This window comes from Phaethon aethereus (assembly GCF_964289735.1).
Source record: "Phaethon aethereus genome assembly, chromosome: 3".
Taxonomy (NCBI): domain Eukaryota; kingdom Metazoa; phylum Chordata; class Aves; order Phaethontiformes; family Phaethontidae; genus Phaethon; species Phaethon aethereus.
Genome location: NC_138576.1, coordinates 82351271 through 82374286, shown reverse-complemented (window position 1 = coordinate 82374286; position 23016 = coordinate 82351271). Strand labels below are relative to the sequence as shown.

Genomic DNA, 23016 nt, shown 5'->3' with positions numbered 1-23016 from the left:
ACAAAACCAAAAGCAAATCTATCAGCTGCTGAGGTAGGTAAGAGACACCCACATACAAATATAAGAACATTCACACACACGCGTGCACATGCACAATCCATAAAAATAACCTTTTTTGAGCACACTCTATAGAACCTATGCAGCATGCTTCTGTTGAAGCCCCTGGCAGGTAACTTGACTCACATGAGCAGGCGTCTGCCTAACGGAACCCTCCTGCAGAAACAACTCAAGCCGTTAATGCTCACTCTACTCCAAGCTTTGCTGTAACTTGAAAAGCACTGTTTGTTTGGTTTTTTTTCAGAATTGAATTCCACTGGCTGCTAACTGACAGGCGTACCGCCACATTGCTTCCAAGTTTCTTCCTGGCAATTTTAAGGCTTAGGCTTCCAAAAATATTCTTTTTCTTCTATGAAAAAGCATCACTGGTCAAATCAGAACTAGAACTTTTCCATAAAAAGAAGCACTAACACATTTCAAACAACAATCACATGTGCTTTATGAGAAAAAAAAATACTTGAAAGCCAATTTCAGGTATACAAGTGAAATGCAGGCATGATTTATTTTATTTTACCTATACCTCCACTGCTGTATTGCAGAAATAAATAACGTAAGTGGAGAATTTAAACATTACACCTTGATATCAAATATTTTTCCATTAATTTGTAGTTTTCTTAACTAGACACCTATTGCCCAGAAATAACTCAAGGTCAATTTTAGGCCAGAGGAAGACCACCTCAGAATTTGAAGAAAGCCTATTCTGCCTTTTTTTTTTTAAGGTATGAGAGCTCAGAATTACATTAATATTTATACTACAGCTGAAAAGGCTTGCTTTTTTCCGCTGTAACCATAAGAGAGTATTATCTTTACCCTCACCGAAGGGCATCCAAATTTTACAACTTGGAGATGGGGGTAAATCAGAAGCCTGAACACCACCCCACAAGAAACGAAGTCAACTCCTCGACAGCCCAGCTGTTTAGCACGAAGTCCAGGCACCAGGCATGCCCGAAGCCGCAGCTAGGCCACCACCTACGCAGAGGTCCATCTTGTAACCATCTAACTGCGGCTTGCTCGCATCTCCGCTACAAACGCCGGGAAACGTTCTTGTCGAGGCACCAGCGTCCAGAGGCAAGAGACACCCCCGAGCCCCCTTTCAGGATCTCTCTCCTCACACCCAGCAGCGCTGGGAAAGAGGCCGTTCCGGCATGAGGCGACCCCTCCTGCTTCTTCGCGCCGCCCAGGCCCCGCACCCGCGCGAAGACCGGTCGCAGCGGCGCGCAGCCGCCCCCCGCCCTCACGGTGACCGCTGCAGTCACGCCGCTGCGCGCGGCCATCCCGCCCCCGAGACCAACGGCCGCCGCTCGCCCCGCAGTCGCGCCGGAGCCCCGCCGGGGGGCGGCCGCCACCTCCACAAGGGCGGGAGCCCCTTCCCCCGCGGCTCAAGCCGGCCCGGAGGGCCCCAGCCCCGCGGCGGCGCCGGCAGGGAGGTGCGGAGCGGGAGCGGAGCGAGCCCGGCCCCGTGCACCGCCCCCACTCTCCAGGCCCGGCCCGGCCCCCGCCGTCGCAGCCCCGCTGGCGCCTGCACCCCGTCATCCCCGCCCCGGGCAGCGGGGCGCGCAGCGACCCCGGGGAGTGGGGTGGGGGGGAAGGCGCTCGCGGCGCGGACGATACCTGCCGCTCCCAGCGCCGCCCCGCCGCCGCCGCACAGTGCCCGCGGGAGCCAAGCTGCGCCCCGCGCCCGCGCCGCCGGCGCGTCCCGAGCGCGTCACTTCCGCGCCGCGCCCACACTGCCTTCCCCGCCGCCATCTTCAGTGAGGGCGATAGGGGAGCGGCGTTGGGGTGGGCTACTGGGCAGGCCGCAGGGCCTCTAGCCCAAGGAGCGGGGCCGACCGGCGCCTTGCTTCGGCGAGTAGGGGCCGTTGTTCCCCAGCAGTGTTCGGCGTCGACGCGCGTGGCTCCTGCGGCAGGCCTGGCCACAGGCTCCTGTGCTGGAAGGTTGTTCCCCATTTTCTAGCTGTGCAAATCGCCGCCCGTTGCTCGTTGCCGCAGAGAGCCGCACGCCCCGTGGTGCCACCGCGTCGGAGTTCTTGCTGCTATCTGTGCAAAGCTCCCACGAAGACTTCAGCAACACAGCTCTCCTTCCCGGGCAGAGGGGCACGCTTCTCCTCTAGAGGACTGCACACATCCCCTGCAACTCCCTGCTCCCTCATCCTTCTCCCCTGGCACCTCTCCACGCTCTACCCCAGCCCTGCCCGCTTGTTTCTCTTCGTGCCACCGCCACATGGCTCGGCATCCCATGACCCACCCCAAGCACGCTGCGTGCTTCCTGACGCTTACTCTTCACAGTGATTCTCAAGGTGTTCCCTCCTTTTCCAGAGCAGGAGCCATCCTGCTTCCCACCTGCCCAAACGCAAGGTGCCCGCTGATCACCTCACCACAGCTGCTATCCACCTGCTATCCCACTGCTTTCCAAGCACAAGTGCTTCCTTTCAAGCACTCAGAGGACGGGGGCTAATAGCGCTTGGACGGGGCAAAAACAGGCGCCGGTGCTGTGCCTGGAGGGACCTGCTAAGCCCAGGCTGGGAAGGACCCTGCGGGGACAGGCACGTACAGAGCCCGCAGCGGGTGGGGAGCGGTAGAAGGGGAGAGGGCCGGTGAAAGCCCAAGTGCTGCGGGGTACCCCCACCGCCCGGAGCCGGGCGTCCTCCGGAGCAGACGAGACGAGACGAGGTCGCCGCTACCCTCCTAGAGTGGTGTATCGCCACTTCCGGCTCCGGTGCCGCCATTTTGCCGTGAGACAGCAGTGAGCTGGGCCGTCGGGATGTTGTCCACCGCTGGTTATGCGGACTCCAGGCCTGAGAAGGGCTACGAGCTCGGCGCGCCCGTGCAGTACCGCTTCTCTCCCTACACCTTTAATGGAGGGTGAGGAGTCGCAGGCAGGGTGTGGGGCGGGCTGAGGCACCTTCTTCCTGGCGGAAGGGGCCCTGAGGAGAGTGGCGGTGGGGCTGGGTCTTTCTCATCTTAGTCTTGCCTCCCTCCGGCACCCTGTCAGGCTTTGTGTCTCCCCTTGCGGGCGCCTCAGTGGAGAAAGGGGGGCAGCATGGAGGAGAGCCGGGCCCGGCCTTGTCCTGGGATGAGCGTCCCGCCGGTCCGTGCAGCTTTTCGGGGTGTTCTTGCATGTCTGTGTGGCTTTTGGCACACTTGGGGTACCTGAGCTTTTACGGGTCAAAATAAGCACCTTCCGTGCCCGGCAGGGTTGTTTCTTTATAGAGGCTCAGGAAACCCATTTAATGGTCATATTACCAGCTTTTAAACCTGTAAGGGGTTAGAAGCTACCTTGTCATAACTGATGCTAGGTGATCTTTTACAGACACTTGCTCTGAGTTGATGACAGGATTTGGCCAGGATAGTGTTATTTAGACTTTTTTTATAATGCCTAACTGCTTTCTAAAGGACATTTGTGTGTTACTTAATGGTAGCACACATGTGTCAATCACAAAACTAGTTATTTGGAAGTAAATAACATAGGATAATGTCAGATTAAAAAAAAATATAACTTAAGTATAATACTGATGCTTAGTACTTGGCTGGAGTGTTTTTGCTTGGAGATCTAAACTATTTAAGAAGCGTGAATCTTTCATTAGCATGCATATAAAATGGCTAGTCCATTGATTCTGGTTCTTGCATTGTATAGAAACTCTGTTTTACCAAGTTTCCATACAGTTTTTAGTCAGAGAATCATGTACATGTATTTTCTTCAGTATGTCTAGTATCTTCTTCTTCCAATCTTGTGTCATATGTAGGGATGTGCATAGTGGGAAACAGCAAGGAGTGTAAGATGCTTGATAAAACATGAGTCTGGATATAGAACTACTATCTAGTCTGTTCCTCTGTTGCCTAAGAAAATATTTGTGCTAAAAGTCATGATTATATGAATACTCTTCTTTAAGGACTGTGTTGGCGATTGCTGGAGAAGACTTTTCTATCGTTGCCTCTGACACACGACTGAGTGAAGGTTATGCAATTCACTGCCGGGACAGTCCAAAATGCTACAAACTGTAAGTCCAGATCTTGTAAGAGTTGAAACAGATGAAAGATCTTTTGTATTCCTGAGCATGTCACCTGCCTGGAATGTTCTGTCACTTTCTTTCAGCAGAATTCTCCGAAAAAAAGGATAGTAACAAAATTGATTTTGGAGTCATGTTGACTCTTGCTGTAATGCAAAATGTGATGCGATGTTGTAAATAGATCTAGATTTCTTGTTGCATGCTCTTGAAGTTAGCCCATAACAGAATGTTTTTAGCATGATACAAGGCTTAATGTAAGCTAGGTGATTTTTTGGCTGGATAATCAGAAGAACTGCTGTCTTTTAACAAAAACTTAATCCTGTGCTAACTCATTCTGCTTTGTCGGGACACCTGGTGCTGGTACGCAAGTGTGCCCACTGCTGCCAGTTGTACTGCGTCTCTCTAGTTAACCATCTGGCACTTGGATGAAGTGTTTTAGGAGAGGTAAACCTGTCAGTAGTTTCATCACTGAACTTTTTGTGCTCATTTTACGCTTATCTTGACTTACCTAGATAGCATCTCCTTGGTTTAAAAATACATATTGTTTACATTCTTTTGACTGTAGCAGCTACTTACCTAGTAGGATGCCATCAGCTATGTAAACAAATTTTTGGGGTTTTGGTTTTTTTTTTTTAATTGATGACACAAGATCATATGATCTTATGTTTCTCCTGGCTAACTCCTTACTATATCATTGGCTCTCTGATACTGTCCAAATGGAAGTTACTGTGGTACAATTTGCATATCGCGTGATGGCTCTCTGTAATTCTAGTGACAGGCTGAGAGAAGACTGCATTTAAATTGTTTTCTGAATGACTACTTTCTGTTAGTCTGTAAGTATGTGAATGTTTGTAGACTCTCAGCAATTTACTAGAATTTGAATTTCAAATGTGCATTCCTGTAGCTAGTGTTCATGAAGCGTTTTGAAACTGAGCAAAGAACTAGCCTTCTACAGTGCATCCGCAGCCAGGTAACTTCTGCTGTGCTGACACAGAAAACTACTGACAGCATAAACATTACATAACCACCTTACAATCTTAAGGCAGTCCGCTGCCCAGATGGAATAAAACTGGGCTAAGTGATACGACGTAACAGGCTCCCCATCTCAAAACAGGTCCTCTAGCAAAACTGAATGGTAATAGCTAGAGCTAGGGGTGCATGAAGAAATTAAGAATTTTCTTTTTGTCAGTCTTGCTGTGGAAGTGAGTCCTGTCCAAGATGTAGGTTGCAGTTACTTTTTATACACAAAATATCTGTTATTACATTTTAGGCAATTGTTTTTGATAGCATTAGAGAAACTGAAAGTACATTTGGTGTTTTCATAATAATCTACTGTGTAAGAAAGTGGTGTAGTTTATACTAAATCTAAAACCACACAAAAATTTTATGTTTTACAGAACAGAACAAACAGTCATTGGATGCAGTGGTTTCCATGGTGACTGCCTTACCCTTACTAAAATTATTGAAGCAAGATTAAAGGTAGCTAACTATCTTACTGTATTTAGAAACATACATTCTTAGTGTCATCTTAGAGACCAATAATATATGTTTTAAATACAATTTTTGCTGTTCTTCTTCAAGTGTTTATATCATAACTGTATTGCTAGTGAAAGATCAGGAGGGGAAATTGATGCCATGTTCTCACTAAGCGTAGTGTCACAAATTTAAAGACTGGAAGAGCTGGAGATGATAATATTAAAGAGGAGTCATCTATTCTTTGCAAAATTTGCAGAAGTGTTAATTTTTGGCTTGTAAGAAGGCCTTTTACACCAGTGTGTTTTCAGTAATCATGATAGTTAATCTTGCTTAGCATCGGATTATTCTGTAGTGAGGTTACAGAAAATGTAATTGTGATTGAATGTAAAATTTAGTGTTTGACTTTCTTCTTGGATGTTCCGTACCACTTGCAGATGTACAAGCATTCCAATAACAAGACCATGACTACGGGGGCTATTGCAGCAATGCTGTCTACAATTCTGTATTCTCGACGCTTCTTTCCTTACTATGTTTACAACATAATTGGTGGACTTGATGAAGAAGGTAAGACTTTAAACAACAAAGAGATAAATAGAGGTTAAATTTCTGAGGGTGAATAGCTATCCTTTTACATCTCAGGTATACTGATGAAATGGCAAAGCTTGTGTTCCTATTCCTAACACCTACCTTTAGGCATTATGGGACGTACACAGGTCAAATGCGTATTACACATCTGACTTGTTTCATAGTTCTGCTACTAACTTGATCTTCCATTTCTGAAGGTTTGCAAGTCTGAAAAATATGTTACAATTATTTGATTACAAGTGAAATCTGCTACCATTACTTATCACTCATACTTTAGGCTGGAACCCTTTATAACAGCTTTGCTGGATTTCTTAATTTTGTCTTTAAAGGAGACATTAGCAGTAAAATTGTACATATTTTACTTGGGCCTGTGAGTGTGGTCCAGGTTATTAACTATGAAGATTTACTCCAGAGACAGGTTTCTACAAAGAGATTTTTAAATGTTAACTAACTTCTAATGAAAATCATGACTTCTACATGGAAACTGTAGTTTAACGTACAGCCCTTCCAGGATGTACTGGGCTCTTGTCCAATGATTTGGTTGGGTTGCTAAAATACTGTGTTCTCTGGCTTTGAGCAGGAGCTCAGAGGTGGTCTTGTTTGGATAATTTCAACCATTCCCTGCAGTTTGTTATTACCATGAAGTTATGCGGCTTTCCCAGTCTTGCTAAGACATGTCTACGATATGTCTGGAAAGGGATTAGTCTGCCCTGCGTGATGGTAAATCTCAGATTATGAGGGTGCTGTAGCAATCGATAAGAATCAGAGTACAGGTTTGCATGTATGGGCTTAATTTGGGTCCAGCAAGTGTGATTTGTTTTGGTTTAGTGTTACTTTCTGGATCTCTGATGGCTTTATCAGGGCTGCTCAGCTACCTGTGCTGTGCTGCCAAGTGTGCTGGCCAGTTGATTAACTCGGGTGTGGCCTGTCTGAACAGAAAGGATGAGCTTGGCCAGGTGCTGCTTTTGGAGCAGCACGCCCTCATCAAATCCTGATGCCTCAAAGCTACAGTGAGGCTGCTTCTCTGATGTTGGCGCAAGCTAATAAGCTCTGCACAACGTGGCCTGACTCCAGAGGGAAGTGCGTAAGAGGCCAGAGCATCATCCCTGGTTCCAGTAAGGCAGTGCAGGCGCATCCAAGCATGCTCTCTGGAGGTAGTTCAAGAGTCAAAATACATCATTCAAGAATGATGGCTAAACTGCCTGTATCTGCTAGCTTTAGAACCAGCAGAGCTCTTTGTGCAGCACTGTGCTCTAGCACATTCTTCTGCTTTGATTATTCTGCATCAGCACTTTTTCTGTGGTAAGTACTGCAGAAAACACCTGCTAGAGCATGCTTATAGCTTAAATGTTGATGATAACCTTGCATATAGTGCCAGGCCACAACCCTAGTGAGCCTACTGTACAAAGCATCATCTGAACGTTCTGCGTTATTATTAGGTAAAGATTTGCTGGGATTTGTGGTGCTCCCAAGACTGGTTATGGAGAGCGCTAATTTCTCATGTAAATCCTTAGCAGTAGTGAGAATTTTTCTGGACTGTGATTACATACTTCCTTCTTTCTTTTCTTTTTTTTTTTTTTTTTTTTTTTTTAGGGAAGGGAGCAGTATATAGCTTTGATCCAGTAGGCTCGTACCAGAGAGATTCGTTCAAAGCAGGTGGATCAGCAAGTGCCATGCTGCAGCCCTTGCTTGATAATCAGGTAAAATAGTTCTCTCTGTTTTGTTGGGTTTTGGTTTGTGTTTGGTTTTTTTCTTTTTATGATCTCAGTAAACACCTGTGACATTCAAATTAATGTAGCTTTACTTTTGGGGAATATTACTTAAAATGTATTACAGATAGGACTGCTAATCCACACACTTACAAACTGTGGGGCTCTATCTTCTCAGGAGAAATCAGTGTGTTGCTTTAGAATCTGTTCATGTTTTTAATATGCTACAAATTGTGGACTGCCTGTTTAAAATACAGTTAAATGTTTTAATTGGGAAATTTTATTTCCCATAGAAGCTGGTTTTCCCCTGGCTGATAATGTAAATATGCCTGTTACTTAGCATGAAATAATATTAAATTAAGAAGATAGAATTAGTAGGTGTATATAATACATTTTATCATTTAAGATGCAGTTGTATAAAATTCTTAAGTTTTGTACAAGTCATTCACTGTTCTCTAAGAATGTTCTTACATAAAACTGCTGGGAACTTACTCAATTAAATCTGTCTAAAAATCCTTGAAGAATATTGTCATATTTAATTGAAGCTGTTAATTGTTGAATGACAGAAATACCAAAGCATGTTTTAGTCATTCTTGGATATTGGTGTTGGTACTATTTAGTCAATTGAGCCTGATGTCAACACAACTTTTGTGCGTAAAAAAGCAGTAAGCACTCTTAGCTCTTACTATCAGCTGAGAAAGGAATAGAATCTTTTTTTTAAAACACTCCAGTTCTCAACTTTGACTTAGTTTTGAACTTCATTGACCAAAGAAACTAAAATATCTTCTGCAGAAACAAAGTTGTCATAAGTTGCTTTTTATCGCTTATAAGTTTGAGGCAAAGTGACTCTTCTCCCTCCTTTTCCAGTTCTGATGCTTAAGTGGACACTTCGGTTTATTAGCTAAGATACTCTATTTAATAGGAGCAATTATGCTCCGATATGGATTGTTATTTTTCACTTCAAGGTGTATTTGGGAACATTCTCTTTTAAGAAATGTTCTGAACTACAGAATGACTAGAGAAAAGGCTTGTGTGCAGTTCTGGTACTGCTAACCCAGTGAGAAGTTTCTGAAAAATTAGATCAGTTCCGATCTGAATATTCATTGCGATCTTGTATATGCTGAATGGGCGGGAGGAGCGATGCCTGCTTTAACTGGACCTGCTTCTAGTTACTTTTGTAAGAGGATCAGCATTTACAAAGTTCTGATCATGCAGCTATACACTGTGTGGAGGAATACTTTTGTCAGGTTTGGGTTTCTAAGACCAACCATTTCTTATTTTTAAGTTGTCTAAATCTACTCATTCTAGTGCTAGATGGAACCTACTTCCTTTTAAAATGCATTTTCATCTTTCCTTAGATTGGCTTCAAGAACATGCAAAATGTGGAACATGTACCTCTGACCCTGGAAAAGGCTTTACAGCTGGTTAAAGATGTCTTTATTTCTGCTGCTGAGAGAGACGTGTACACTGGGGATGCACTTAAGATTTGCATTGTCACAAAAGATGGAATTAAAGAGGAAACTGTCCAGTTACGAAAAGACTAATTCAGTTCACTAATAAGCATGTAATCTATCATGTACAATTTACCTGTATTAAGAAGACATTTGTCTTATTAAATTTTTTTCAGGGGGTTCGACTACTGTAATGCTGAATATTTTCTGTCTTTCTTGGAAGTGATAGCATTTCTTAGAAAACTCTCTTTACCAGAGCAGTTCATGGTAAAGATGAAGCTAAGTGTGAAGAGTCAGTTTGGTTCATCTCATCTTAATCTGTTGATCAATCCAGTTCCAGTGTTAATCCCCTTCTTGCAAATCTCTTATGCTACAACATGGAGGAATGTAAACTTATTAAATTAGGTTCACAGACTCTTCTGATAATACTTTCAGTTTAGCCTTGGTTTAGTGAGAAAAGCATTTGTTGTGTTTGTGCTGCCTTCTCTGCACTTCATATCTTGCTTTTCCCATATTCTCTATCTTTCTGACATGCCGTCTTGGCATTTGACCTCTCTGTATTTATTTACAGAGACTATATAAATAGGAGTCATCTGAAACCAGTTTCTCTGCTTAACAGGGAAAAATGTTAAATGGCATCTTCCAGAGTTTAGTCCTGGACTCTACATCTGGGCTTACCTCTACAAGTTTCTATTTGGTTAATGTCCAAAATCTGAAGCATCATATTTTTCTGGCTACTGATGGAAATTAACTTCGCATGGAGATTCCTGAATGCTTGTTAATGTCTGGAGGGTTTGTCAGCCCCACTACTACTTTTGATTCTTGGGAAATTCCATCAAGTGTAGACTGTTTGTCTGATGTGCTGTATTGCACTCCTGGAAATTGGCTTGAGTAGTAGGACCTTCAGAAAGCAGAGCTGCATCATCAAGGGCAAAATAATCTTGCCCTGGAATCCTTTCACAGTTTTTAGGTAGTTAGAAAAGGACATCCAGAATCATTTAGGTTGGAAAAGACCTTTAGGATTGAGTATAACCATTAACCTCACACTGCCAAGTCCACCCCTAAACCATGTCCCTGAGCACCACATCTATACGTCTTCTAAATACCTCCAGGGATGGTGACTTAACCACCTCCCTGGGCAGCCCGTTCCAATGCTTGACAACCCTTTTGGTGAAGGAGTTTTTCCCAATGTGCAATCTAAACCTCCCCTGGTGCAACTTGAGGCCATTTCCTGTCATCCTATCACTTGTTACCTGGGGAAAGAGACCAACACGCACCTTGCTACAGCCTCCTTTCAGGTAGTTGTAGAGAGCAATAAGGTCTCCCCTCAAACCCCTTTTCCCCGAAGTAAACCCCAGTTCCCTCAGCCGCTCCTCATACAACTTGTACTCTAGCCCCTTCTTCAGCTTCGTTGCCCTTCTTTGGACAGCCTCCAGCACCTCAATGATTTAAAAGATCTGTCTTGTTGCTTGAGGTAACATACTTGGGTTTTCTAAGAACAATTTTGCTGATGTGTTTGACCCTACAGTAACCTTGTCCCCTGTGGGGGCGGTGACTGACTGCCCTCAATGCAGCATTTCGGGGGCTGTGCATTTTTCCTAGCTCTGGCTAGTCTTCACCAGTGATGGTAGTCTTAGGCTTTCTAGACAGTTCAAATAGTGGGTACCTTTTTGAACCTCAACGAGTCAAACTGCCAGTGCATTTAAGCTTACTCTAGCTTTGTTTAGGAAATCAATGAGCGGGAACTCAAACAGCAGGCATTTCCCAAAGTGATCATGGAAACAGTGGACCGCTGGGTGCCACTGTTGGGCAGCGTAAGGAGGGAACACCGCATTCCTGGGTAGTTCGGTGCTAAGGAAGGAGCACCGCAACCCAGGCTGAGTAACAGTGGGGCTGAAGTCACTTGGTCACCCAAGTCGGAACTTTGAGGCACGTTAGGTAACTTAACGGGATGTTTAACATTATTTGCAAAATAATCTTAAATGGGCAAGGTTAGTTGTATGTATGACTAGCTGTTCTGTGCTGAGCAAGCAATGTGCAAAATAATTCCGAGAACAGAAAGCTTGTGTCTGTTTAAAGCACAAATCAGCAACACCGAATTAAATACATGCTCTATTACTTCTATAAAATTCAGTTAAAGAATTTTAAGCTTGGCTATCTTTGATATCATATTTATGTTGAATTACTCAAGTGTTTCACAATAGATTATTACAGCTTTATGCAAAGTTGTTGAACTCTAGTGAAACTGAATAGTATTGAAGTTGCAGTGAAAAGCAGCTGAGGATAAGAAGTCAACATGCCTTTGGGACAGGCCTGTTTGCAATGTGCAAGATCTAAACAGCGAAGGGAAGGGGAACTGTTTAATTTGTACCCGAATGAATTTAATGTTCTTACAGAATGCTAAATGTGTAGGAGAGCTGGACTGATTCAATTGGTTTTTAAATTTTCATGTTAAGTTTGGGTGCTTTTGTATTTAAGGGTACAGCTTACATCTAAAATAAATGCATGTCGAACAGATACTAGGAATTGCTTGGTTTAGTTTAAGGTATCTAGACCTGCCTCTGTAAGTTCTTTCAGGATAAATACGAGGTGATTAGAGTGTTCAGGTCTCACTTGCAATCTCAGAAGAGACGCAATAGCAGGGACTGGGGATGCAAGTTTTCCTGCCACAGTGGGTCAGTGCTATCCTGTTGGATGTAGCACCAACTCCTGCAGATGAGATAGATAGCCATTTTGTATCCTTTTAAGTTTTCCATTTCCCTGCAGGGTCCGTCTGGCTGAAGAACCAGCAGGGGACAGAAGCTTTTTCATAGGCCCATTGGACTGAAAAATTCTTTTACAGAAGAAAGTAGCACTACATTCATTCCCTGTGTGGATGGGTTTGGAAGCAGTGATGTGGGAAGGTTTGTTCCCAGTTTGTTTCTAGCTTCCTGGTTATGCACTGCCCTGATGCCATCAGTGCTCGTGCTCAGAGGCAGGAGCTGCAGGAGTGACAGAAATAGGTGAGTAGAAAAATGTTCACAGGCTGCTCAGCTACAAGTTACTTGCTTGCTCATTAGAATTAAACCAAACACATTCAAAAAGTACAGATGTCAGGTGTGCCTTACAGATAAAAGGCACCATGAGGGGGTTTTTTAATTCACCAAGCTACTTAGCTTGGTTTGCAAACAAAGACCATTGTCACCTCGGGCTGGAAGGTAGGAATGCCCTGACTGTCTGCAGCTCTCCTTAGTTCCTTGTATTTCCTACCTATAAATCAGGTCAGTAGTCATCTTGCACCATGTCTACAATGTAAATTAATAGTTTATGAAGTACTTGGAGCACTATCTGGTTACAGAACTGTCTTGGCAGGTAGGCTATAGAGAGAGGTACAGCTAGGCAAAACAAATACAATACCACTTAACAGCTGCTAGAAGCAGAGGTCTGGTTCTGGCAGACCTACTTGGACCTACTTGGCCAGGGATTAGATATCTTTAATACAATTTTATGTAAGAGAAAGGAGGGAGAGGGAAAATGTTTATCTTTCAGCACTTTTTCTTAATATTAAACAAGTTACATGCATATTTCAAAAGAGAGCTGAACTGCAGGATTTGACTCGTCTTGGAGCGAGCACTTCTAACCACCTTGTTCAAGCACTCGCAAGTGACCGGGTGTGTAACAAGGGTAGCGCACAGCGGCAGCAAGAGCTAGCTCCACTTCGTCTGCAGCGATACTAAGGGCCACCTTAAGATGGCAATAGTTAGTTGCTATCACAGGCTTCAACACAATTACACACGGGGCGGGTAAAAACAGTCATGCATACTTTAGCAGTTTCCCACTATAATGTGCTTTGCAGTACTGTTTATTGAGGAGATGCGAGGCTTTATTTTGATCTCAACCAAATGGCAGCATATTGTTACAAGGTCAGAATGGGCCTTAAAAACTGGGTTTGTAATAAAATAGACCTTGCTTTACTTTTGGACATGTTTTCAGCAATATTGTTTATGCATGAAAGCCATTTTGTGTACAGAGGAGGGGGCTTGTTACTATGGAAAGTGAAAGTGCTTGACAGGACATGTATATATATTGCATATATGCTTCTAAAACTTTAGTTCACTATATCATTCACTATATCAGTCAAGGATAAGTTTAATTTTCCTTTAACTAAAACCAAGACTTTCTTAAGGCTGGATCATGAAATGTTTTTCTATAAACCAAATACTGCGCTTTCTCATTCTAGGGTGACATTTTTCCTTTTACAGTGAGATAAGCCTGTAGCACTACATATGCCTCAGTGTGATGGGAGTCACAAGTAGGCTGCTTCTATTTTATTGCCATTTCCTAGAGACAACCATTTCAATGGAAATTATAAAACAATAGTTGAAGTATAGCATTTTGAAGTGGTTCTACAACTTAACGCCTTTACATTATTTATTTACTTAGGGGACAAAGTTGTAATTTCCCACACTTGAAAAACTTTTTTTTTGATACCCCATAATCATCTATGCTGAAAAGCAAGAGAAAGCTACCTTGGTGAGTGATGTCAGTTTAGTGATTCAGGTTTTCACTAACCAACCTAAGCTTGGGGAGAAGTGGCATGTGGGGAATGATGAAAGCAGCAAAATAAAGTAGTCTTGTTTCTCCCCAGTCTAGTAGAAGGTAGTTTTAAGAGCATAGAGTGGTTGCTGCCTTGTTCAGGGTTCCTGATCCAGAGTCAGGAACCAACTTTGAGCAGAAGGGATTTGGAAATGACAGCTTTCAGAGTCCTCTTTCTCTTTCTTTCCGCCTTTGCTTTTGTTTAGTGTGAATGTCCTTTGCTTTTAGGCCATTTGGGGCAGTCGTAAGCCAGCCAATATGGCACATTGGGCCTGAAGTTAACTAAGATTTGTCTCCAGATCTGCCTTCTCAAGCCAAATTCCTTTTGAGAAGGGGTTTTGTCTGTGTGAGTGCAACAGAGTGAGACCAGTCTTATATTCTTTCAACTCTAATATGTAGTTAGTTTAATTGCATGGGGCATTTTATGTGCACTTCCTTTTCTAAGCAATTTCAACAAAGTATTCATAATTACAAAAACATGGTTTAGCAGAATAACAAACAAAAAAATCCTCAGTATCTTTCCTGTTAGGCTGTTTTTGGCCCTTTTCCTAACAGTTGCTGGCAAAGTTCAACTTCAGTGTACATTTCACAGGTTCAAGTCAGGGTAGGAGTGGACTTCACTGTAGCCTGCAGTAGTTAATATTCTTTGGCACACGACACACATGGAAGGGGTACTGGCAAGAGAGTAGTCACAATACCAAAAATTCAGCCAGGCCTTTGCACTTTAGATCAAAGAACCATAAAAGGAAAGTTAAAAAACAGGATTCCCATTTTACTGAGGAAGAGAAAGATGTGGAAGATTGCAAGTTGTACTGCAGCCTTATAGATACTTCACGGTTGGGGTAGAGTGCTTTTGGCTTACCTGAGACCTGAATTCCCTGCAATTTAGATATTTCCGTTGCTTGGTTTTCTCCAGCCGCACAAGTTTGGTGATCTCCTTGGTGGTTCTACAAGAAGTCACTGATGTGCTGATTTACCTAGGTGCCCACCCAGGTACAGGTACGTGAGATCTGCAGTCCGAGGCCCACTAAGGTGACTTAGCTGAACGGGATTACAACCCCGCTGGACCAATGCTCCCTTTAACGAGGCTTTGTGAAAACTGGCTGTAATCAGCTTGGCAGTCAGGTCTGGTGGATGATCAAGCTGTTTATCAGTCTCTCAACGCTATGCTCTCTTACTGGAGACCTTGGGTGGCTCAGCTGAGTGCCTCTTCATCTCCACAACCAACCTGGGCTGCTGACGGAGCCATACCCAGGTGGGGGTACCTGGGAGAGATGCTGTAGGGTGCCTCAGGAGTCTATCCCCTACCAAGAGCCCATCCTCAAACTTCCCAGTAGAAAACATATTTCTGTTTGCAGTTTGCTTATGCAGCCTTTGCAAAGAACCTCATGCATTGAGGTAGCAGAAAGTTAAGATGCCTGATTGGGGGGTGGGGGGGAAGAAGAGGGGGAGGCTTTTTCTCAGGTTTTACATAAGCAACCGTTTTGGACAAAGCTGCATTCCAGTGTCAATGCCTTATGCTTGATCTGAACTTTTCTTGACATGTACCCTTGAATGCGGAACGGTTAACACAATCCCCGTTAAGTCCCGTGGCAAACAAACATTTTGGTGCGGCTGGTATTTGTTTGCTAGTTGCAGACAAGTCGATCTCATTAGAACTGCATTTACAACTTTTGCCAAGCGTTTTGAAACTGGTTGACACGCGCAACAGCTGCCTGAGCTGGAATGGCATTCCATTCCCCGCCTCCATCTTATTAGCACAGGGGTTGGCTTGATTAATGACAATTAGATGGGATTTTTAAAAATGAAAGATAATTTGTCTTTGGAAGAGCCGTGCAGTGTGTTTTCATTCTCTTATTTAAAATAAGCCACAAAGTCTGGGGTTTTATGGCTTTTCATAAAAGCCGAGAAGTGTTCACCCTGAACTAACCCACAAAATTTGAAGTAAAAACATTTTAAAGGGTGATGCAAAGTGTTTTCAGCTGGTACTTAGTGGGGCTTTTACATTAAAATGCTCTTTAAAAGACACAACCAAACAGGAAGATTTCAATGGTGACAGTTAGATTTTTCTCATACAACTCCAACATGGGGATCACTGTGTGAGGTAGGGGAAGGAAAACTTTGCTGTCCACACCCTATTGCATGTTAAGTGATGCTGAACAGAAGTCACACAAGCTCACGTAAAGACAGTGTGATACATGGCTCAGCCTGGGCTACACATTTGTTTGTTAGACTACTGCATAACAAAGTTTATCAATGCTCCTTTACTCTCCAGAGATGTCACCTAGGCAGCCAGTGTCTCCTGGCCAGCCGTCCTGTTTCAGCCAGAGCATGTGCTTGGTCACAGCCGAAAGTATTTCCGCAGGAATGTGAGGACCTGGTTTCCCCCTCATTTCTCTGGGCCCTCAGCGCAGAGCTGTTGAGCTTACAGCCTTGAATAGTGTGCTGGTTTTGGCTGGAATAGAGTTAATTTTCTTCATAGTAGCTAGTATGGGGCTGTGTTTTGGATTTGTGCTGAAAACGGCATTGATAATTCAAGGATGTTTTAGGTATTGCTGAGCCGTGCTTACACACAGTCAAGGGCTTTTCTGCTTCTCACACCACCCCACCAGCGAGCAGGCTGGGGGTGCTCAAGAAGTTGGGAGAGGACACAGCCAGCACAGCTGACCCCAGCTGACCAAAGGGATATTCCATACCATATGGTGTCATGCCCAGTGTATAAAGCTGGGGGAAGAAGAAGGAAGCAGTGGGGGCACATTCAGAGTGATGGCGTCTGTCTTCCCAAGTAACCATTAAGGGTGATGGAGCCCTGCTTTCCGGGGAGTGGCTGATCATCTGCCTGCCCGTGGGGAGTGGTGAATGAATTCCTTGCTTTGCTTGTGTGCACGGCTTTTGCTTTACTTATTAAACTGCCTTTTCCTCCACCCAGGAGTTTTTTCACTTTTCCAGTTCTCTTCCCCATCCTACCATGGGGGAGTGAGCGAGCAGCTGTGTGGGACTTAGCTGCCAGCTGGGGTTAAACCACGACAAATAGACAGGCTCTTGCTTCAACACAGGCTATTACATCTAAACCATCAAATGTATTTTGTTTGGCTCTACAAGCCTTTAAAGTCAGGAGCTACAGTGCCCTTCACCTCTGTTAAGTCACTGTCAAAGGGGCACTCTCCACAAAACTCGGTGAAGCACCAAACAGCCAAGATGCTCTTCTCTGAGCAGCTGGGGAGTCACAGTGGCCAAAGCTGAATCTATATGCAGGTGTTCACATGCCAAATTTAACCCATGAAAGTCCTGCACAAACATTTAAGAGAGGTTTCTGGCAGTTTCGTTTAAACCCCATGTTTAGTTTAAGCCTGGTATTAGGCAGAAAAGCTCCCTCATTTTTCACTCTCTGCACAAACCTCCAATTCATGCTCCCAGATAAATTTGATTATGGTGCTAGAAATCATCATTGCAGTTAAAATAAAAAAAGGACAGTGAATCAGACTCCTGAAATAAGTGAGGTCCTTCTGCCTAGTTGTCTCAGATTAAAACAAAGTAAAAAATAGACTTCTCATAAGAGAATGCACTTGCAGTGATTTAACTAATATTTTGACCTGCACAGGTAGAGTTTTTTCATAAACTCTTTCCATTGAAAGACAAAATGCATTTTGGAGCTACTTCAAGAATTTAGTTTCTATTAGAGACTACACAAATCTGCCCTTTTCTTGCACCATTTCCTCCTCACACTCTTGCTAACAAAAAAACCATTGAGGCCAACCCATCCAACAGCGACTAGTGGGTGGTCCTTGAGTGTCCAGTTTGAGATCCCACAAATAGTCCTGACTCTGAACTGGAGACTAAAAGCCACCTATTTATTTATTTAAAGTGAATTGCTCCAGTTAGTTTCATTACAGAGCACATAAAGTCAGAGGTGATCTGATTGATACATTCAAGCTTCATCGCAGAAACTGTGGAATGAGTTGACAAGGGACACAGGTTCTGCATCCACATCCCAACACACGTGCAGGCACTTGGTCAGCCAGTGCAGCTCTAGCTACAGTGTTGGGCTACATGATTGCTGCCTTGTAAGCACTGATTGTAAGTTTTAATGAGACAACCCAATTAGATGGCTTGACAGACCACCACAACAGTGACGCAACTGCGCTCAAACCCCATTACAGAAGCAGCAGAGTTTCAAAGAACTGCTTAAAAAGAAAAGTCACAGAATAGCTCGCACACAGCCCTGCAAACAACAACATCACCCACAGGCTGTGTGGAGCAAGGGGAAGGGCTGTGAGAGTAAAGGCAGAAACAAGACAAGCCAAAGGAATTAATCCAAATACTGATTTTCCCTTTCTAGCACTCAGCATGGGCGCAACTTGGGTTTCAGGTACCACCTATGGAATAGAACTGCTTTACGTAACCCCCACTGTATTGGTCTGTCGGTGCCTACAGAGAGTTATAACATGGCCTTTGCAACAAACACGTGTGTACAAAATCACTTGTGCCAGGCAGTGCATTACATTGTCCTACAGGTACTGACTAATGCACAGAGCTGTATGCACTGATCCTCCCATACCCACAAGGTATTTGCTACCCAAAAGCCAGAGGAAGTTTTTGTCACCCCACGCCCTGACTTCAGGGGTCAATAGATCTGGATTTTGGAGTTTTCTCTCCTCTTCATCCTCCAGTCAGGAATCGTTCATGTATCACCTGCTGTCCCTCCTGGGTTGAACTATGAGGCTGGCCATCCCCAGAGCTTTCTACATCCCCACTGCTTGCTTGGACTCTGTGAATGCTTAGCCCCAAACCACTTGTTTTTAGTAGGTTGAGCCCAACACCTTAAATGTCACCAAGCCACAAGCCAGCTAGTGGAGTGTTTGGGTGACACTTCCGGGACAAAATTCCCTTTGCAGAGTATGTATTGAGCAATTCTCAGCAGTTATGGTCCTTTCCTGTTGACCAAAAAAGAGGACAAACAGAAGGTCCAGCAGGCTTGGCAAGGCCTCACTTGTCAACCAGAGAGCATTTTACAGAGCTCTTCTCCTTTCCAAATGAGCCCCTTTTCCTCATTTTTAACATATGTGTCAAGGAAGATCCAAGACTAACAAAGAGGGTAATGAGAGTTGCTGGCTACTGATACCACTGTGGCTTGTCAATGTTATTTTCCCTAAATTAAAGACTCATACATGCACCCCGCTTGAACTGCATGACAGGTGCATCAGAGAAAGAAATCTCAAGACCTGAGCTGGTGCTGAGAGGAGCATTTGTTTGTCTTACCCACGGGAGTGAAGATGACCCCTACGGTGCTGCCGTAGGACACAGAGAGAGATTCAGTCAGCGGGGGCTCACGCGGCTGTGTGGAACATCTGCTCTGCCCTACAGACGCTGTCCAAGTCTCTCTTCCCAGCCTACTGCTAGTCATTATTCAAAGAAGTATTACACAGAGACACCTCCTTTGCCATCAGCTCTGACAGAGCCCCGTCCCAGTAAGGTGTCGGTGGGAAGCACCCGCTGAGGACTGGGAGGCACCAAACTGGTTTCAGTCTCAGATCCAGTAACTGTAACACGGCTGGAGCTGCAATGCAGGCCACCACAGGCTGCAAACTCAGTTTCCCTCCCTGTCTGCTTTTCATGTTAGTATAAATCACTTGACGCCATGTGAAGGACCACTGCCAGCTCTGACAGCCTCTTGGGAAGATCCAGCAGACTACAGCATGTCAGCGGGAGTTTTGCCTTAACAAGTCCCAACCGAGCTACCCCAACCCTTGCAAGCAAAGAGCAACACTTCAAGAGAACAGATGAACTCTGTAGCGCTACAAACATGTCCGTATTTGTTTCTGCAGGGTAAAATATCCTGTCAAGCAACGGGTCATTAACACATAGCTAGCTAAGTTTTCAATAAACTGGTGCCCAAATACTGTAGTATTGAATGACAACCCAGCGCCTAACAGCATCAGCGAAATCAAAGGACATCCCTCTCCTAACCACCGCGTAGGCATAGCTCTGGAGGCTCTGACATGCATGGCGATACGTGATACACTTCAGGGAGAGGGGAGATAAGGCAGGGCAACATGGTATGGAGCAGAAAAGCTGGTCTGTAGACTCAAAGCTCACAGTAGGTGCAAGAGGCATAACAGGTTGGCAGGGCAGGAGATATGCACCCGGAGCTACCCTTATAGCCCTTGCAGCCCCAGAGAAAGGGACGCATCTCTGCACCTTGAGAGTGCATCCGCTCCACATGTGTATTACAGACACCAGCGAAGCGCTGCCATCACAGGGATGTGGTGGGCAGCGCACAACAACTCTGTTCTACAGGGACATGGGCTGATGGAGGGGAGACAGCTGAGTGCGGGGAAACGAACGCCTTGTTTTCCACACTCCACCCAGAGCTAGAGCCAGCAGCGGGTCAGACCTCTGCGGACATATGCCAAGGGTTAAGAACAAGCTTTTGCTGTCAACAGCAAAGCGAGCCTGCGACTGTATGCCGAAAGATGGATGCAGGCCTGCAGCATGCCTCCCTTGCAGAGCACCCTGCCACCTTTCTGGTGGCAGAGTCCCTGTGCCACTATCCAGGAGGCAGAAAATCAAGACAAAACAAAAAAATCAAGCATTACAAGTGGCTAACAAGGCTGTTAATTGCAAGATCAAAGTCTCCTCGTGGACAGTCAGTGAAACTAGGAGCAGCAACGCCGTAGCGGAGGAGCAGGGGAATAGCATGTGCTGCCCTTTACAAGGCTTTCCCTGGCCATAGCTTTGATCCCTACATCCATCAGTCAAGTGACAGAAATATGAACTTGAGATAACACACAGGTACAGCACAAGGCTCCGAGGCCTTTCAGCCCACAGCCTCTTCCTTCCCGTTTACTCGGGCTCCTGCGCGGTAGCGTGTCACGACCTGTCAGAACGCAGCATCGCGGCTCGGTGCTTGATGCGCATCTCCCCTCTGCACCCCAAAACCTGCCCAGATTTGTCACAACGGCTCAAGAGGGAGCGAGGCCGGCTCTCCTCCGCCGGCCCCCTCACAATAGAGGATCGCCCTATTTGTGTGCAAAGGAGAGGGGCTGCCTCCCGGGCCGCAGCCCTCGCATCTGTAAGGGCTGGAGACAAGCCCCACAGATAGGCAGAAATCAATAAGCTGGCGGATCAGAGGGCCCGGCGGAGGAGCCGCTCCGTGCACACGCACAGGGGCCGAACATCTGTCAGGCAAACAAAAAGCAACCCAAGCGGAACAAAAGAGAGGATTATTTTCACTCAAGTTCTTCTTCAGTCTCAGCAGGCAACGTTCAAGCCGTCCTCGTATTCAGACATTGAGGCCTTATGGAGTACGGGCTGTCCGGGAAATGCCAAACGCTGTTACCAGAAGACAAAAGAGGGTGGAAAAGAAAAAAAAAAAAAAAAAAAAAAAGCAGATATGGAAAATTCAGACTGTCTTGTTGAGCGCGATCGAGCAGGGGGAAGGTGGAGGGGCACCGATAAGGGGGTGGAGGGCAGGGAGGGGAGGAGGACAGTGTGACGACGCGGCGAAGAAGCGGACGACAACTCTCCGCAGCAGCACTTAAAAACAAAGCTGATCCTACCCGACATGCCACAGAAGCACGGAATGCTGGCGCACGGCTATGGACTCGTGAGCACTGAGGCTGCGCCCCCAGCTCCCTCCCTCGCGTGGGAGGGCAGAGTCGCTGCAGACCTGTCGCTCGGGTGGGCGAACATGGGGGAGAGGGCAGAGCTGGCCCCGCACCCCGATGTCCTCCTCACCTGGAGGGATTCCAGCTTCAGCCGCGAGCCCCCAGCACTGGGGGAGCGAAGGATTTAGGATAAGCTCAGAAACAAGCTGCCATGCCTCTCGCTTGTGTTCAGTGTTAGACAGCAGACACGGTTACTTTGCAGCTTGGTTTGTCCAGCGTAGCTGTCTCTTCTAATCGGCATGTCATATACATGCTAGAAATAGGTGCAAAAAAGTAAATTTGTGACAAAACAGATTAAGTAAGATCAGATTTGGGCTTAAAATGTCAGAAGCCTTCAACCTTTCTGAAAGAGAAGACTTTTGTCCTCCAAATCATTTTGCAGTTGAGAACTCCCTGTACAGCATTCACGTGGTGCTGTTCTATGCCCTTATGCCACTGCTGGCTTGGTATATTTTCAAAAGTAATTTTTATTAGGGAAAAAACACCCTCTAGGTTTTGGGTTTCTTTCAACAGTTTCACAGTATGTAAGCTGCCTTCACTGCTGAAAGCAGGAGCTGTTCTGGAAAAAGGCAAACTCACTTAGTTGGAAGATTCACACTCTGACCTTGCAGCTCTGTGCCCATGGATGCACGCACCCGTCAAATCCTAGCCCACAGCATCCTGCCAAATAGGTCCATGTCACAGCCTTGAAAGTGACTTGCCATAGAAGACATGGAGTCTTAATGGCATTTTAGGGAGTATTACACAGGTATTTTGAGCCAGCTTCATTTTATTACATTGTGTTTGGGGTGAGGGAGAGATGCAAACTGGAAGAGGTTTTGACTTAGGGAAAACAGGCACCCATGTTAAACAAATCCCAAAGAAATGACAAAAAAATGACAAAAAAAAAAAAACCAAAAACCCCACAAACAGATACTTAGCTGCTGCCTTATCTCAGAAGTGCCTAAATTTCCTTTGGGTAATTTACAGCGCCAGGCACAACTGGGTCGGCTGCTTCAGTGAGAGCTCCAGAATGACCCTTAAAAAGAGTAGGCCCCATTTTTTGTTTTGTTTGAGTGAAGGAGAGGGAAGGACTGCCTTCCCCATCCCTGGGGAAGGTCGGGGCTCTCGGGCCCAGCTGGCCACAGGCAGCTTCCTGAGCCTCTTGAACTCAGCCTTTACACCTCAGAGAGAAGTAAGGATTCGAGGAACTTAGGCCACCTGTGTATGTTGCTCACACATACCGCCTACCTGAGAGGTAGCAGGCAAGGGGCTCTGTCAGCAGCTGGGGACAGGCACAGCAGCCTGGTGCCAGCAGCGTGTTCCTCCATCACCAGCAAACAAGGGCATCTGCCATAGACACAACCCCTTTTTTTCCCCCAGGAGCTTTGCTCAGATGGACCATGAGCATTTCACCACTTGTAGGCAGGACGGTAACCTCCACCAGCCACTGCGGATGCTGCAGACCCAAATACCTTCACCATACATACCCCTGGAGACTCCCCAGTGT

The 23016-nt window shown here is 45.4% G+C and overlaps 1 protein-coding gene across 1 annotated transcript; it reads left to right on the top strand.

Annotated features, from left to right (window-relative positions):
* Nucleotides 1-2818: 2818 nt before the first annotated feature.
* PSMB1 (proteasome 20S subunit beta 1) lies at nt 2819-9378 on the top strand (the record flags this gene model as incomplete). The annotated part of the gene is made up of 6 exons (XM_081998468.1): nt 2819-2919; nt 3948-4055; nt 5462-5543; nt 5975-6104; nt 7719-7825; nt 9193-9378. The coding sequence occupies 6 exons, from the start codon at nt 2819-2821 to the stop codon at nt 9376-9378; spliced, it is 714 nt and encodes a 237-aa protein (XP_081854594.1).
* Nucleotides 9379-23016: the final 13638 nt, after the last annotated feature.